The sequence below is a fragment of the Cajanus cajan genome, chromosome 7, assembly GCF_000230855.2.
Source record: "Cajanus cajan strain Asha chromosome 7, NIPB_CcT2T_4, whole genome shotgun sequence".
In the NCBI taxonomy this organism is placed as follows: Eukaryota; Viridiplantae; Streptophyta; class Magnoliopsida; order Fabales; family Fabaceae; genus Cajanus; species Cajanus cajan.
This window is the reverse complement of record NC_138523.1, coordinates 42,769,069-42,781,035: the sequence shown is the minus strand read 5'-3', so window position 1 is coordinate 42,781,035 and position 11,967 is coordinate 42,769,069. Positions and strand designations below refer to the sequence as shown.

The 11,967-nt window shown below is 28.6% G+C and overlaps 2 protein-coding genes across 2 annotated transcripts; one reads left to right on the top strand and one right to left on the bottom strand.

Annotated features, from left to right (window-relative positions):
• Window positions 1-2,556: 2,556 nt before the first annotated feature.
• On the top strand, window positions 2,557-3,357 carry LOC109789144 (plant/protein (Protein of unknown function, DUF538)). Its single transcript, XM_020348037.3, has one exon. It carries the CDS (start codon window positions 2,613-2,615, stop codon window positions 3,150-3,152), a length of 540 nt encoding a protein of 179 aa, XP_020203626.1. The 5' UTR covers window positions 2,557-2,612; the 3' UTR covers window positions 3,153-3,357.
• A 1,667-nt stretch (window positions 3,358-5,024) lies between these two features.
• Window positions 5,025-9,936, bottom strand: LOC109817850 (agenet domain-containing protein). Its single transcript, XM_020383199.3, has 3 exons — window positions 9,354-9,936; window positions 8,758-9,243; window positions 5,025-5,334 (listed from the first exon to the last, which is right to left on the bottom strand). The coding sequence occupies exons 1-3, from the start codon at window positions 9,837-9,839 to the stop codon at window positions 5,320-5,322; spliced, it is 987 nt and encodes a 328-aa protein (XP_020238788.1). The 5' UTR covers window positions 9,840-9,936; the 3' UTR covers window positions 5,025-5,319.
• Between the last annotated feature and the right edge of the window lie 2,031 nt (window positions 9,937-11,967).

Sequence of the window (11,967 nt, the reverse complement as noted above, 5' to 3'; positions counted from 1 at the left end):
TATTTTATTAATAGAAAATATATTTTTTCATTTTGAAATCAATAAATTTTCTATTTTAAAATAAATAGTATCGGTGTATCACGTCAAGAAATTCAGTTTGTTTTCATTTTTTTTTAATTTTAGAAAAGTAAGATATTATTCTTTTAATCTTATCCTTATATTGTTTTGTTTCTTTATTCAGTGGGATATCAAAATATCAACAAAGTGAGACAATAATTTTTATTTATTTATTTAACACAATTAATTATATATTCAAAATTTAAATTTGATATCATTAATTAATTTTTTTTTTGTAAAGATAGGAAAGATTACAAAAATGGTCGCAATGAAAATTGAACTTAGGTTCTCATACTTCTAACTATCTCAACCCCTTCCCACTGAATCCTAGTGGTTCAATATCACTAATTAAATTGAAACTTTCGCTTGGTATAATAAAGTAAGATAATATTATAACCAATTGAATTTTATTTTTTTTAAATTAAAAATAATTACTATTTTTTAATCTTTGCATACAACTTTAAACGATAATCACTTAAAATATACAGTATTATTGAAGATTTTACACAAGAAATGGGAAAGTTATTATATATCTTTTATACTAGATTTTAACACTTTTAACATTAATTTTTTAAAATGTTTACATTATTTTTTTAATTTTTATAAAAACAAAAAAATTGAAATATCCTCATATATATATATATTTCGCTCATATTTAGTGATTACTAATAGGATAATGTTGATCAAGTCCTTAAAATATTGATTAAAAAAAAAAGATGAATAAGAAATATTCATTATATTAAAATATAAAAAATACATGATTTATTTATTTAAGTAATTTAAATATAAATATTAAATCTACTAGTGAATTTATATTTTTGTTAAAATAGTTGTGAGTTAAATTCCTACTAAAAGAATTGAAAAAAGTAATTAAGAATGATGTGAGGTGTGTTGGATGGTGGATAATCCATTAATCACGAAATAAAGAAGCCACCTTCCCAACTATACTGATTGTCTTTTGTCTCCAAACCAAACACGCTTCACCCTTTATTATGCATTAAATTTTCAACTGTATATGATATTATATATATATATATGCATTTCAACAAATTCTTTGGAAATAAATAATTGAATGAAAGACAAGTAGAGTCAAGAATAACGTGGTAGTTCATCCAGTACTCCAACTAATCTTCTAGGTTATTGCTGCTGACTAAGAAATACTGTTCAACATTTGCCATTCATTCATTGTCAATTTTCATATTTTTTGTTGCTAAAATTTTAATAGAAATGCTATGACTAACGTTGTATCTTTAAATATTAACAGGGTAGATGTTTTTCTTTCGATGGTAACAGGTGAAATAGTAAATAATTTAGTTCGCTGTAATAAAAGGCATATAAATGTGTTCTGTTTAGAAAATTAGCCAAACTGTCTGGTGACCTAACTCTTATATGAATTAAAAGCTGAAAGGAAAACACTAAAGATAATAAATCAATTATCTAATGAGACTATAATTTCTTCATAATTAAAAGAAACCCACCATATTTATCATTAGAAATTACCATGATAGTATAGAAGTTCGAATAATCTAAAACCTTGCGCATCTGATGAACCAGTGAATAAAAGAAAATTTGACACGGTCAAATATTAACCTTGTAATTTTATATTTTAAAATAAAGAGGGTAACGTTACTTACAGAGGATTATGTGCAAACAAGATTCAAAAAATGATAAAAATTGGAATATAGATAGGGAGATTCCGTGCCATAACACACACGCTACTGTCATAAAAAGATGGAACAACTCATAACAGTTCTAAAAATAGGTGCAATTTCCAACTGTATTGAATCCGCTTCCTAAAAACTGATTTAGTTAAGAGAAGGACACCTGCCTCAAACCAATTTTATTGAAATAAAGTTACTGCAAAAAGACACTCATTTGTTCACTCTTTAATACTCAACTGCAGCCATATACTAGCAACACGCACTGGCATTTAAGACACACCTTTTGCCTACCAACTAACTTAATAGTGAGCTACCAAATAACATAACATGGTACAAATTAATAATAATACAATTTATTGCAGTTGTCCTATCCTCTATGCTTATATATTGTGTATATTGTGGAGACAATTTATGTAGTGAAAAATTCATTTTCAATTTTTATTACGTGTATGAAAATTTGTTAGACTTTTATTGGTAACAATCATAATACCACAAATGAGATTAGTCTTTGGTCGAGTGAGTGTGATGAGAAAAATTTCTTACAAAATCATTTTATATATTAGTTTGAATTAATAAAATAAAGTATTAAATAATTTTTAAAATTTTTAAAAACTTATAAATTTGATATATATATTAAAAATTTTAAATTCAACAATTAAATCATTAAAATTTGATATGTAACATTAATTATTGAACAAAAGAAGCATAAATAGACTTATTTTTGAAATAAATATATATATAATACAAATTAATGAGTGGCATTTGTTGAAGTTTATGTGAGATAGGAGGGCAAAGTGATAGCATGAATACTATATATGAACCCCACCTATCTCCCTTGATCCTTCATAATCAATCACATAGCCTTGACTGATCGTAACATCAGAAAGAGAAAAGATGTCTCTAGTGACCGCAGAGATCAAAGCCAAATCAGAGGTGTACCATGGAGATGAACTCTGCAGAGAAAAGTCCAAGTTACTGTTGAAGGAAGTAGGGCTACCCAATGGTCTTCTGCCCTTGAAGGACATTGAGGAAGTAGGGTACGAGAAGGAAAGTGGGTTTGTGTGGCTGAAGCAGAAGAAGTCCATAAACCACAAGTTTGAGAAGATTGGGAAGCTAGTGTCCTATGCTCCTGAGATCACAGCCTATGTTGAGCTTGGCAAGATAAAGAAGCTGACTGGTGTGAAGACCAAGGAGCTCTTGGTTTGGATCACACTGAATGAGATCTTTGTTGATGATCCACCCACTGGGAAGATCACATTCAAGACCCCTTCAGGGCTTTTCAGGACATTCCCAGTCTCAGCTTTTGAGGTTGAAGAGCCAGTTAAGGAAGTGAAGAAGGATAAGGAGGAACAAGTTAAGGAAGTGAAGAAGGAAGAAGAACACAACAAGGAAGTCAACCAAGTTGCTACTGCTGTTAAAGTCCAAGAGGTTTGATTCTCACACTAGTTGCTGCGGCTTATGACTGTTCTTCACTATTGTCATTCATATGATAATAAGTTTATTTAATAGGCTTCTCTTAAGTTTGAACTAAGTTGTCATGTTATCCATTTTATTTCTTGCTCTAGAACTTACTATGTATCAGCTCCCCGCACTTTGAAAGAAAAAATGAAATGCTAAAGTTATAAAGTTTATATTGAAATTTGTTCTCTGCAGTTCCTAATATAATTTCACACTCTCTTGATAACTTCAAAGTTGAAATGGATTCTTCACTTTCCATTTGAGGTTGAGCACCTTGCAGTGTAGCTACAATTAACCAGCTCTCTTCCTCATGCTTTGGAATTAAAAAGCATTACCTGTGCTCAGCAGAGAAAAGTAGACTTACTTTTGAATATACATGGAGATAGGTTAAACGAAGATTGATGTTGAAGCAAATCTATAGGGTATTATTATTTGCCGTTTCTTTAATTTCAATATCTGATAAATTTCAACTTTTGTACGCTTGTAATTACAATCTAAGTACAATTATAATATCCAAGGATGATTCTTGGACAAAATAAGAATGAAATTATAATTACAAATAAGAATTGTGACGTATGGACACCATTAATTTATACTATGAATCAATTAAAAATTACATTTAAAGTAATTATGACAAAAGTCAACATCAACGTATTCTAATTTAGTTCATATAATTTTAATAAATTTCTCATTTGATTAAAACATTGTTTTAATCTTCTCTATTAAAAACAAATGAACAATTAAAAAGAACTTCAAAAGCACATTAAAGAAATAACAGTCTAACAGAGAAAAACAAAGTTTGGTCAATAATATATACACGCATTTCCTTTACTTTATCGTGCTCGTCCTTTTAATGATAGAACACATGGATTAGAAATCATTTAATAGATTTAAAAATTTTAAACTTTAAAGTTTTTAATTAATATCCTATTATCTCAACTCTATTATCTAATCTAAACTCAATTAGATTGGAGTATAATTGAAAAATAAAATTAATTAGAATTTAAAATTTTAAAAAGACAATTGTTTTGGTACCAAAAAAAAAAAACTAAAATCTTGAGATAAAAAGAATAATACAAAATCGAATAAACAACTACAAAACTAATTGTCATACTACTAAAAAGAAGGGAAAAGAGAGAGAAAAATAAAAATATGATAAGTAATATGTTTTGATAAGGAAAATAATTAAAGAAAAATTGAAGGTGTTTAAAAATATAAAGTAACAAAAAAAAACATTACTTTTAGCTTATAGTATAGTATAACAGGTCCCCTATTGAGATGTTTTAATCTCCAACATAAATACATAATTAAAGATAATTCCTGACCACTAACCACCCATCCTGTTCCAGTTGCCAACATAAATGCGGGAAATGAAAAGCTGTGGTCTACAGACAAATTGGACTTATTTTATAGACTACCTGTCGCTTGCTTTTCATCTCGAAACCCAGAGAAATATCAAATTCCAAAATTATGCAAGGGTCTAAAATGTCACGTTAGAAAATGCATGAAAAAAAATACTGCAGAGTAATATCAATAACAATTTACCATTGTGTAAAACTACGGGAAAAAAAAGGGACTGCTGATAGCATTATTACTTGGGTAAATTTAAAAATACCATAAATGAACATTGGAAGGAGATTTTTTTTTTTTTTGGATAGACATGCAATATGTATGACAAATTTAAATTCAAGAGAAAAATAAGAAAAATAAAATGAGTTATAAAATATGTTTGGCATCAAAACAGCCACATCTTGTCAAAATTTTCATCCAATAAGTGCTACCTCTAGGATGCACATCCAAACTCAAAGATAGTATACAGTTAAAGGATAAAATAAATTAAAAAAGAAGTAAAACCAAAAAGAGATATTACCATTATTGCAGTTATATATAATAATATATTATAGATTAAAATGATGTGGTAGGCATAGCAAACCATATTGCCGGAAAAGAAAAGGTGTTGCAATACTGTACTTGGTATACTAATCCAAAAATTGTCAAGGTCAACGTCTAAAGCTAAAACTAAATAATCCGGAATCTAAAATGGGCGAGACGAGTTAAAAGTTTTGATTCATACGAACTACCAAGTTCTATAGAGTGACTTCACAAAATGGTTTTTTCTTCTACCTCTTGCTATCTTCAGCATTCACAACTTCAACGCCTGAAAAAGTTTAAGTCAACGATTGTAAGTTTAAGATCTTCATAACAAAATATATTTTTGCATTTGTCAAGACTTTATGGTTTAGTAACTTGAAATGCAAGGCCATATCAATTACACATCTTCATCACCTAGAATACGTGAATTCTGACCAAATACATACCATCACTCATATTACAAAGCCCAAGTCTCTTTGTTAAAAAATCATGTCAAGAGATAGCTCTCCTAAACTGAGTTTTTTTGTAAAGTATGTAAGGGAATATCTACTCTTAAATTATGAGGAGTTGACATTACAATGCATGTTAAATTAAAGAAAAATGTACCTCGCTTTAGAGGAACCTTGGCCATTATGTAAACATCAAATTTTGATTAACAACGTTAATCTACAACAAACAAATTGTGTGGGATACTGTAATTTGATTGATGTTTATGTACGACCTAACATTGCTATTGGTACCACATCTATATTATGCATGGCTGGCAAGACAATGATATTTACCAAACTACACAAATTTATCTTTCAGTTGATTCAATTTTTTGTTCTTGCATATACTAATACTAAACCCTAAATCCTAAATCCTAGACCTTAAACTAAGACAACAGTTAGAGCAGGTCTCCTGGATGGACCCAGAAAAACCAAGTGATGCACATCATCCTTCACTAAACTCATCTTTCCCTAAAGTTTAACTTTATTTTTAATCCAACCTTAACTTTGACAAGCATATTTTTCTCGAAGTTTCTAGGCATATTTTGCTCTTCGGCTAATAGTCTCAGCACAAGCATAAATTCCAGAGATAAGAACCCGAAAAATTGCAATAAACAAAAACCGAGAGGGTGAGGGGGAGTCTAAGGTCAAAACGGACAATGTGACTAATAAACTAAAGCAGCCAAAGTCAAACAAGTATTACTTGAATAATAAAAATAAAGTTAATCTTCTATACACTGCTAGTATAAAGTTTTTTTACACTGACAACCAATCAGATCTGTTAATAGTATTTTTTTAATTTTAATTTAATTAAATAAGCAAATGACATAGTACTATTAACAGATCTGATTAGTTGCTAGTGTAAAAAAACTTTACACTGATAGTGTATAGGTGACTAATTCATAAAAATATCAGTACTCTAATATCTAAAAATTACTTCAAGGATCAATCTAAAACAGCGCACCAGAACAAACTAGATACACTCCTTTAATGGCCTTCAAAAGCAGTCAGCCTTAAACTCTGCCCTATTTGCTATGGCTAAAATCTTCAGCTGAAGACCTCAGGGCCAAAGAGAAATTTAAGGTTATGGGAGAAAGGTTGAGAGACATCTAAGGAAAAGGGAGTTATGGTTTTGGGAATGCTGTCAGATGCTGTGGTTCCCCAAAATTCAACACAAGGGATGATGATGTAATAAATTAGATCCTTAATGACTAATAATGGCTTAGTGGTGTCATTATAGGACTATAGAATACTCTCTTTATTCTTTATTCTTTAATTACATTTGCATCATTTAATGATATTTTCTCTAAAATATCTCTTCTTTAATGCATGATCATTCGGTTACATTACTTTTGACATTTATAATAAAAACAATTTAGGAAGAATCTTTTAACTTTTAAGAATAAGAAAATTTAATATAAATAACCAACTTTCTTAATATAGGTAAAATCAATTATTTCTTGTTTATAATAGAGAACAAAGGGAGTAACATTAATATTAATGCTTATTGACCATGCTTTAGATATTAACCCCAAAATATTTCAAGAAGTCTATAATTCTGGATCTAGACCACAAAAAACAAGCAAGCAAAAATGAAACTCCAACCTGGTAGGCTTTTTTTTGTACATTCCAACCTATTAAGCTTAATCACTGACTTGAATGTAAGTAATTATCCCAATGTGATTAAACTGAAATTTTTTTCCTGAGAAGTCATCAAATTCAAAATATCTACCAGGTGCCTCCGCCTCTAACAAGGTTTCCCTACAAGAAGCCAACATTCCAAAACCTGCCCCACCTTCCAGTCATAGTTCTCGAATCTCAGATAGCGGCATGTAGCAGCTAATTCTAGAAATGCTATAGCAGCTAAATAATTTATACTGTACATATAAATACTCAAAAAATAAAACAAAACACCTAATATTAAAGAAATCCATGATCTAGGAGTAAGGCACAGTTTACACACACAATCATCAATCTAGGAGTCATAAAACCCTAGTAATGAGATATAAACGGAAACATGGTGAAATTAATAGGAAAGGAACATAAGAAAATAAATAAATAAAAAAAGAGCAGAATTTGAATTGAGTGCGAAGTCAAAATGAAGAAGAAATAATGGAATACAGAATAAAAATAGTCCTATAATGTGTGAAAGAAGTAAAGATCAAAACAGAGGTAACTTTTTGCCCAAACAATGATGTTCTACTTCTAGGGGTAAAAATACATTTTCCAACACCTCTAACATAGTAGTGGAGCTATAGCACATGAAAAGCTGCTATTGTAAACTGCTAGGCTATTTGAATCCCATTGCAGCATGGACCGCCCTGCTATCCCATTATAGCATGCTACTCTCTCCGAGTTTCTTTCATAGTCATTTTGATTTTTTTTTTTTTTTTTTCATTATCACTTTTCTAAAATTAATGGCTTATTAATTTTTTTTATCATTTTTATCCTTGATAATTAATGTGTATTTACTGAATAATGTGTTTATTCATTTTTAATATACTTTATTTATTCTCCAACCATCTAATAAAAAGGCACTCAAAACAAGTGAATGCTCGAATATCATTGACCAACTCCTTATCAATTTTGCTTCATTTCAATATGAACAAGAATTTATTGACTAAAGAATATAAAAAGTCTACAACAAAATAATGTATTGACAATAAAAAAAAGGTTTTCTACATAAATACTATTTTACGCTTACATAAAATTCAACGAAAATCAATGTGATAAAATCTAACAAAATTAAATTTGGATTTCTATTATAAAGGTATAACAGGAAAATAAGTAATAAATATTTTGAAAATTTAAAATATCAATCATTTTGTTAATTCTTGTACATAAACCTTAAACATCAAACAAAAGAAAACAGAGAGAGTATTGATTACTATTCCAGCGAGGATGAAGTCTTATATACTCCCAAAGACTTACCGATCCCAACAAGGCAACAATGGATTTTGACCAAGGTTTTAAATCAGAGACACAGTTGTGGCTACATATTTATCACAATTCTTATATTGTGAAAATTTCCGCAATCCATGATATTATGGAAAATTGCAATTAATGTGACCACAATTGCAGATGGCCATGATACCCGAAGAAGACCTTGAGAATAAGGCCAAAATTATGTCGCAGACCGTTATTAAAACCTATTATCGAAATTTTAACAGTTCCAACGTGCCTAATTGAACACTAAAGAAAATTGCAATGAATACTCATACCTTACAGGGCATGACCCATTTGCCACCAATCCAGTCCTGGTGCAGCCTCAACTGAGAGTGCTGAAACTCTAGCTCTTCCTTAGAAGACCTGAAGTAAACTATGTACCTAGAATCAGCAAGAACTTTAGAAACCACGCCAACCCACCAGCCATCATTGTAGAGAGCATCAACTTCATCAAGAAGACTGAATTGAGCAGCAGTGTCCGGCGGTTGAGGCCTTAAGTGCATGACATCAATCTCCTCTCTCAAAAGATGGGAATCATCATCAACCAAAAGGCTCTGGTACTCAACAACAAACTTGTCCTTTCCCTTAGCCTCAACAATAGTGGCAGCAAACCAAGCCCCACTGAACCCATCTTCGTCACTGCTAACTTCAACTGCAGTCCCTACCCTATACTCCTCCTCCTTCACAGTCTCAACAGACTTCACAGTTTCAACAGACTTCACAATGGGTGTCAACGACACTTCATCCAATTCACTTTTATCCTATAATTAACATCATCATCATTACATTAAACTATAATCAAATTAATATACATGCAAATTAGTCCTATCCAAAAACGCTGCAAATAAGAAAAAAATAGAGCGAAGCGTGCCTGTTGCGGTGGTGGTTGTAGCGGTGGGTCCCATTCATGATTGAACCACTCACGGTGGAGCCTGAGTTTATCTTTGGGAAACACCAATTGCTCCTTGGATGCTCTGAAATACACTGCAAAGTTCTCGTTTTCCAATTCTTCGGTTATGTGACCCTCCCACCATCCATCATTGTGGTAGGCGTCAACTTCGTCACCAAACTTGAACTCAGGGGCGGTCTCAGTTGGAAGAAGTGGCCGGAGGTGGCGGAGACCGAGGGGTTCTCTGAGATGCTCTGAACTATTATCGTCGGCCATCAGATTGTCGTACTGGACCAAGAACCTATCGGAAGCGATTCGGCGAATGATGGTGCCGGAATACCAGGAGCCGCGGAAGCCGTCATCCTCGGAACTGACTTCCACCTTAGTGCCAGGTTTGAAGAAGGCGGAGGCAGTAGCGGTGGCCGAGGCAGAGGAGCTGCCGCTTTTGGGTTTAGGCTTGCGCGTCATCGCTGGTTTTTCGGTTTAGGGTTTGGCTGTGAGTTATGATCACAGAAATCGAAACGGAACGGGAGAGGTAATGGCTTTTATAAGTGCGTTTGGCGGGAATGTGAAGGGACTAGCGTCATTTTCAGCACGCATGCTCCATTTATGTTTTCAAAGTTTATTGATACCTGCAATATATAACTCATTAATTGATAATGGTCAAACTTTTATTAGTTGTTATACATTTCAACAATTTTAATTAAATGCAATTTTTTTAAAATTTATTATTAAATTATCATATATATATATATATACAAAATTTTATATTAATGTAAGATAATTGGTACTTTATTTTTATAGATCAAAATTTATATAATATATTTATTTTAAAATATACAAAAATATAAATATTTTAATTATTTTTAAATTTTTGTTTAATTTTAATAAAATTTAATATATACATACAAGATGATATAAAGTTATAATTCAAAAATTAGATAAAAAATTTATATTTAATATAAAATTATTAAGTTGTGTAATTGTTGGTAAAAGTTACACCGATACATATATATGTATAATATGTACCAATGTAACTTTTATTAATTATTATGCTATTCAAAAATTTAATATTAAGTGGGAATTTTTTTAAACTTATCATTAGATTGAAAGATTCTTACTCCTAGTTCATATATAAAAAACTGTATATTGATCCAAGATGATTTGATATTTCATTTTTTATAGAACAAAATTGACATAATATATTTATTTTAAAACATACTAAAATATGAACACTTTGATTACCTTTAAATTATTGTTCAATATTAACAAAATTTGATATAAATATATAAGGTGATATGACTTTATAATTCAATGGTTGAATTCACAAAATTCACATTTAATATAAAGTTATTGAATAATATAATAGCTAGTAAAAGTTACATTAATTCATTTGAACCTTTTCTCTTTTTCTCTCTCTATATACATCATTTTATTTAAAATATTTATAAAATTGTAAGTTTTTTTATCGCATGAAAGAATTATTTTAAAGTTTATCAAAAAATTAACTTATTTTGAATTTAATTTTTTTTTAGTTTTAAAATATGAAATAATAAATATATTAGATTATTTTACAATTATTCCATAAATACAAAATTACTATATTTTAAATATTTTTAATTTTATAAATAATATTTTGGTTATTTTTTATAAATTAAGAAAAAATTATTAGAAGTAAAGTAATAAAATGTTTCATGTCGAACCTCGGCTTATCTAATCCTACTTAGTAAAATAAGTTAAAAAATTTAACTTATCTAGTTTAATAATTACAAATATATATATATATATATATATATATATATATATAATACTATTTTGTAATATTTTATTATTATAATTATAATAAAAAAATATTTATATATATATAATATACTATTTAGTGAAAAATAAATACACAAACTTAATTTTTCAAGAATAAGTGAAATACAAAATTTAATATAAATAATTAACAGAAATATTTACACTTAGTTAATGTGCGTGCACACACGCAATTATATATATAAACAAAAAATTTCATTGTAATTATAATAATAAAATATTACAAAATAATATTATAATTTTATTTTTATTAAGAGATAACCTTTTTTTTTTCCTAATCTGAATAATTTATAAAATTATAAAGTAAAAAAATAATGACAATCATGAATATAAAAATACTCATATTATAAAAACAATAATTTTTCATTATAATTTTAATTTTAATTTTAAAATATTACAAAATAGAAAAAATTTTAAAAATAATTTATTAATTGAACAAATAAAAGTTTTTAAATTATCCAAATTTTAAAAATATTATCAAACAATATTATAATATAAAAAATTATTAAAAGATATTTTTTTTTCTATTTTGGATAATTTATAAAAATATAAGTAAAATGACATATTTTAAAGTAAAAGATAAATGTAATATAAAGCTTTTCCATATTCTTCATGTTATTTTGTCAAAAAAAAATATTATAAAATATTTTTGTATTTGAATAATATTATTTCTATGTTTTAATTTACATTTGTAGCAAAAGATAAAATTTTGTATTTAAAATTTTTTTTTTAAAGATATAGCACAAATTTAGTCACAAGAAGAAGATATAAAAATTAA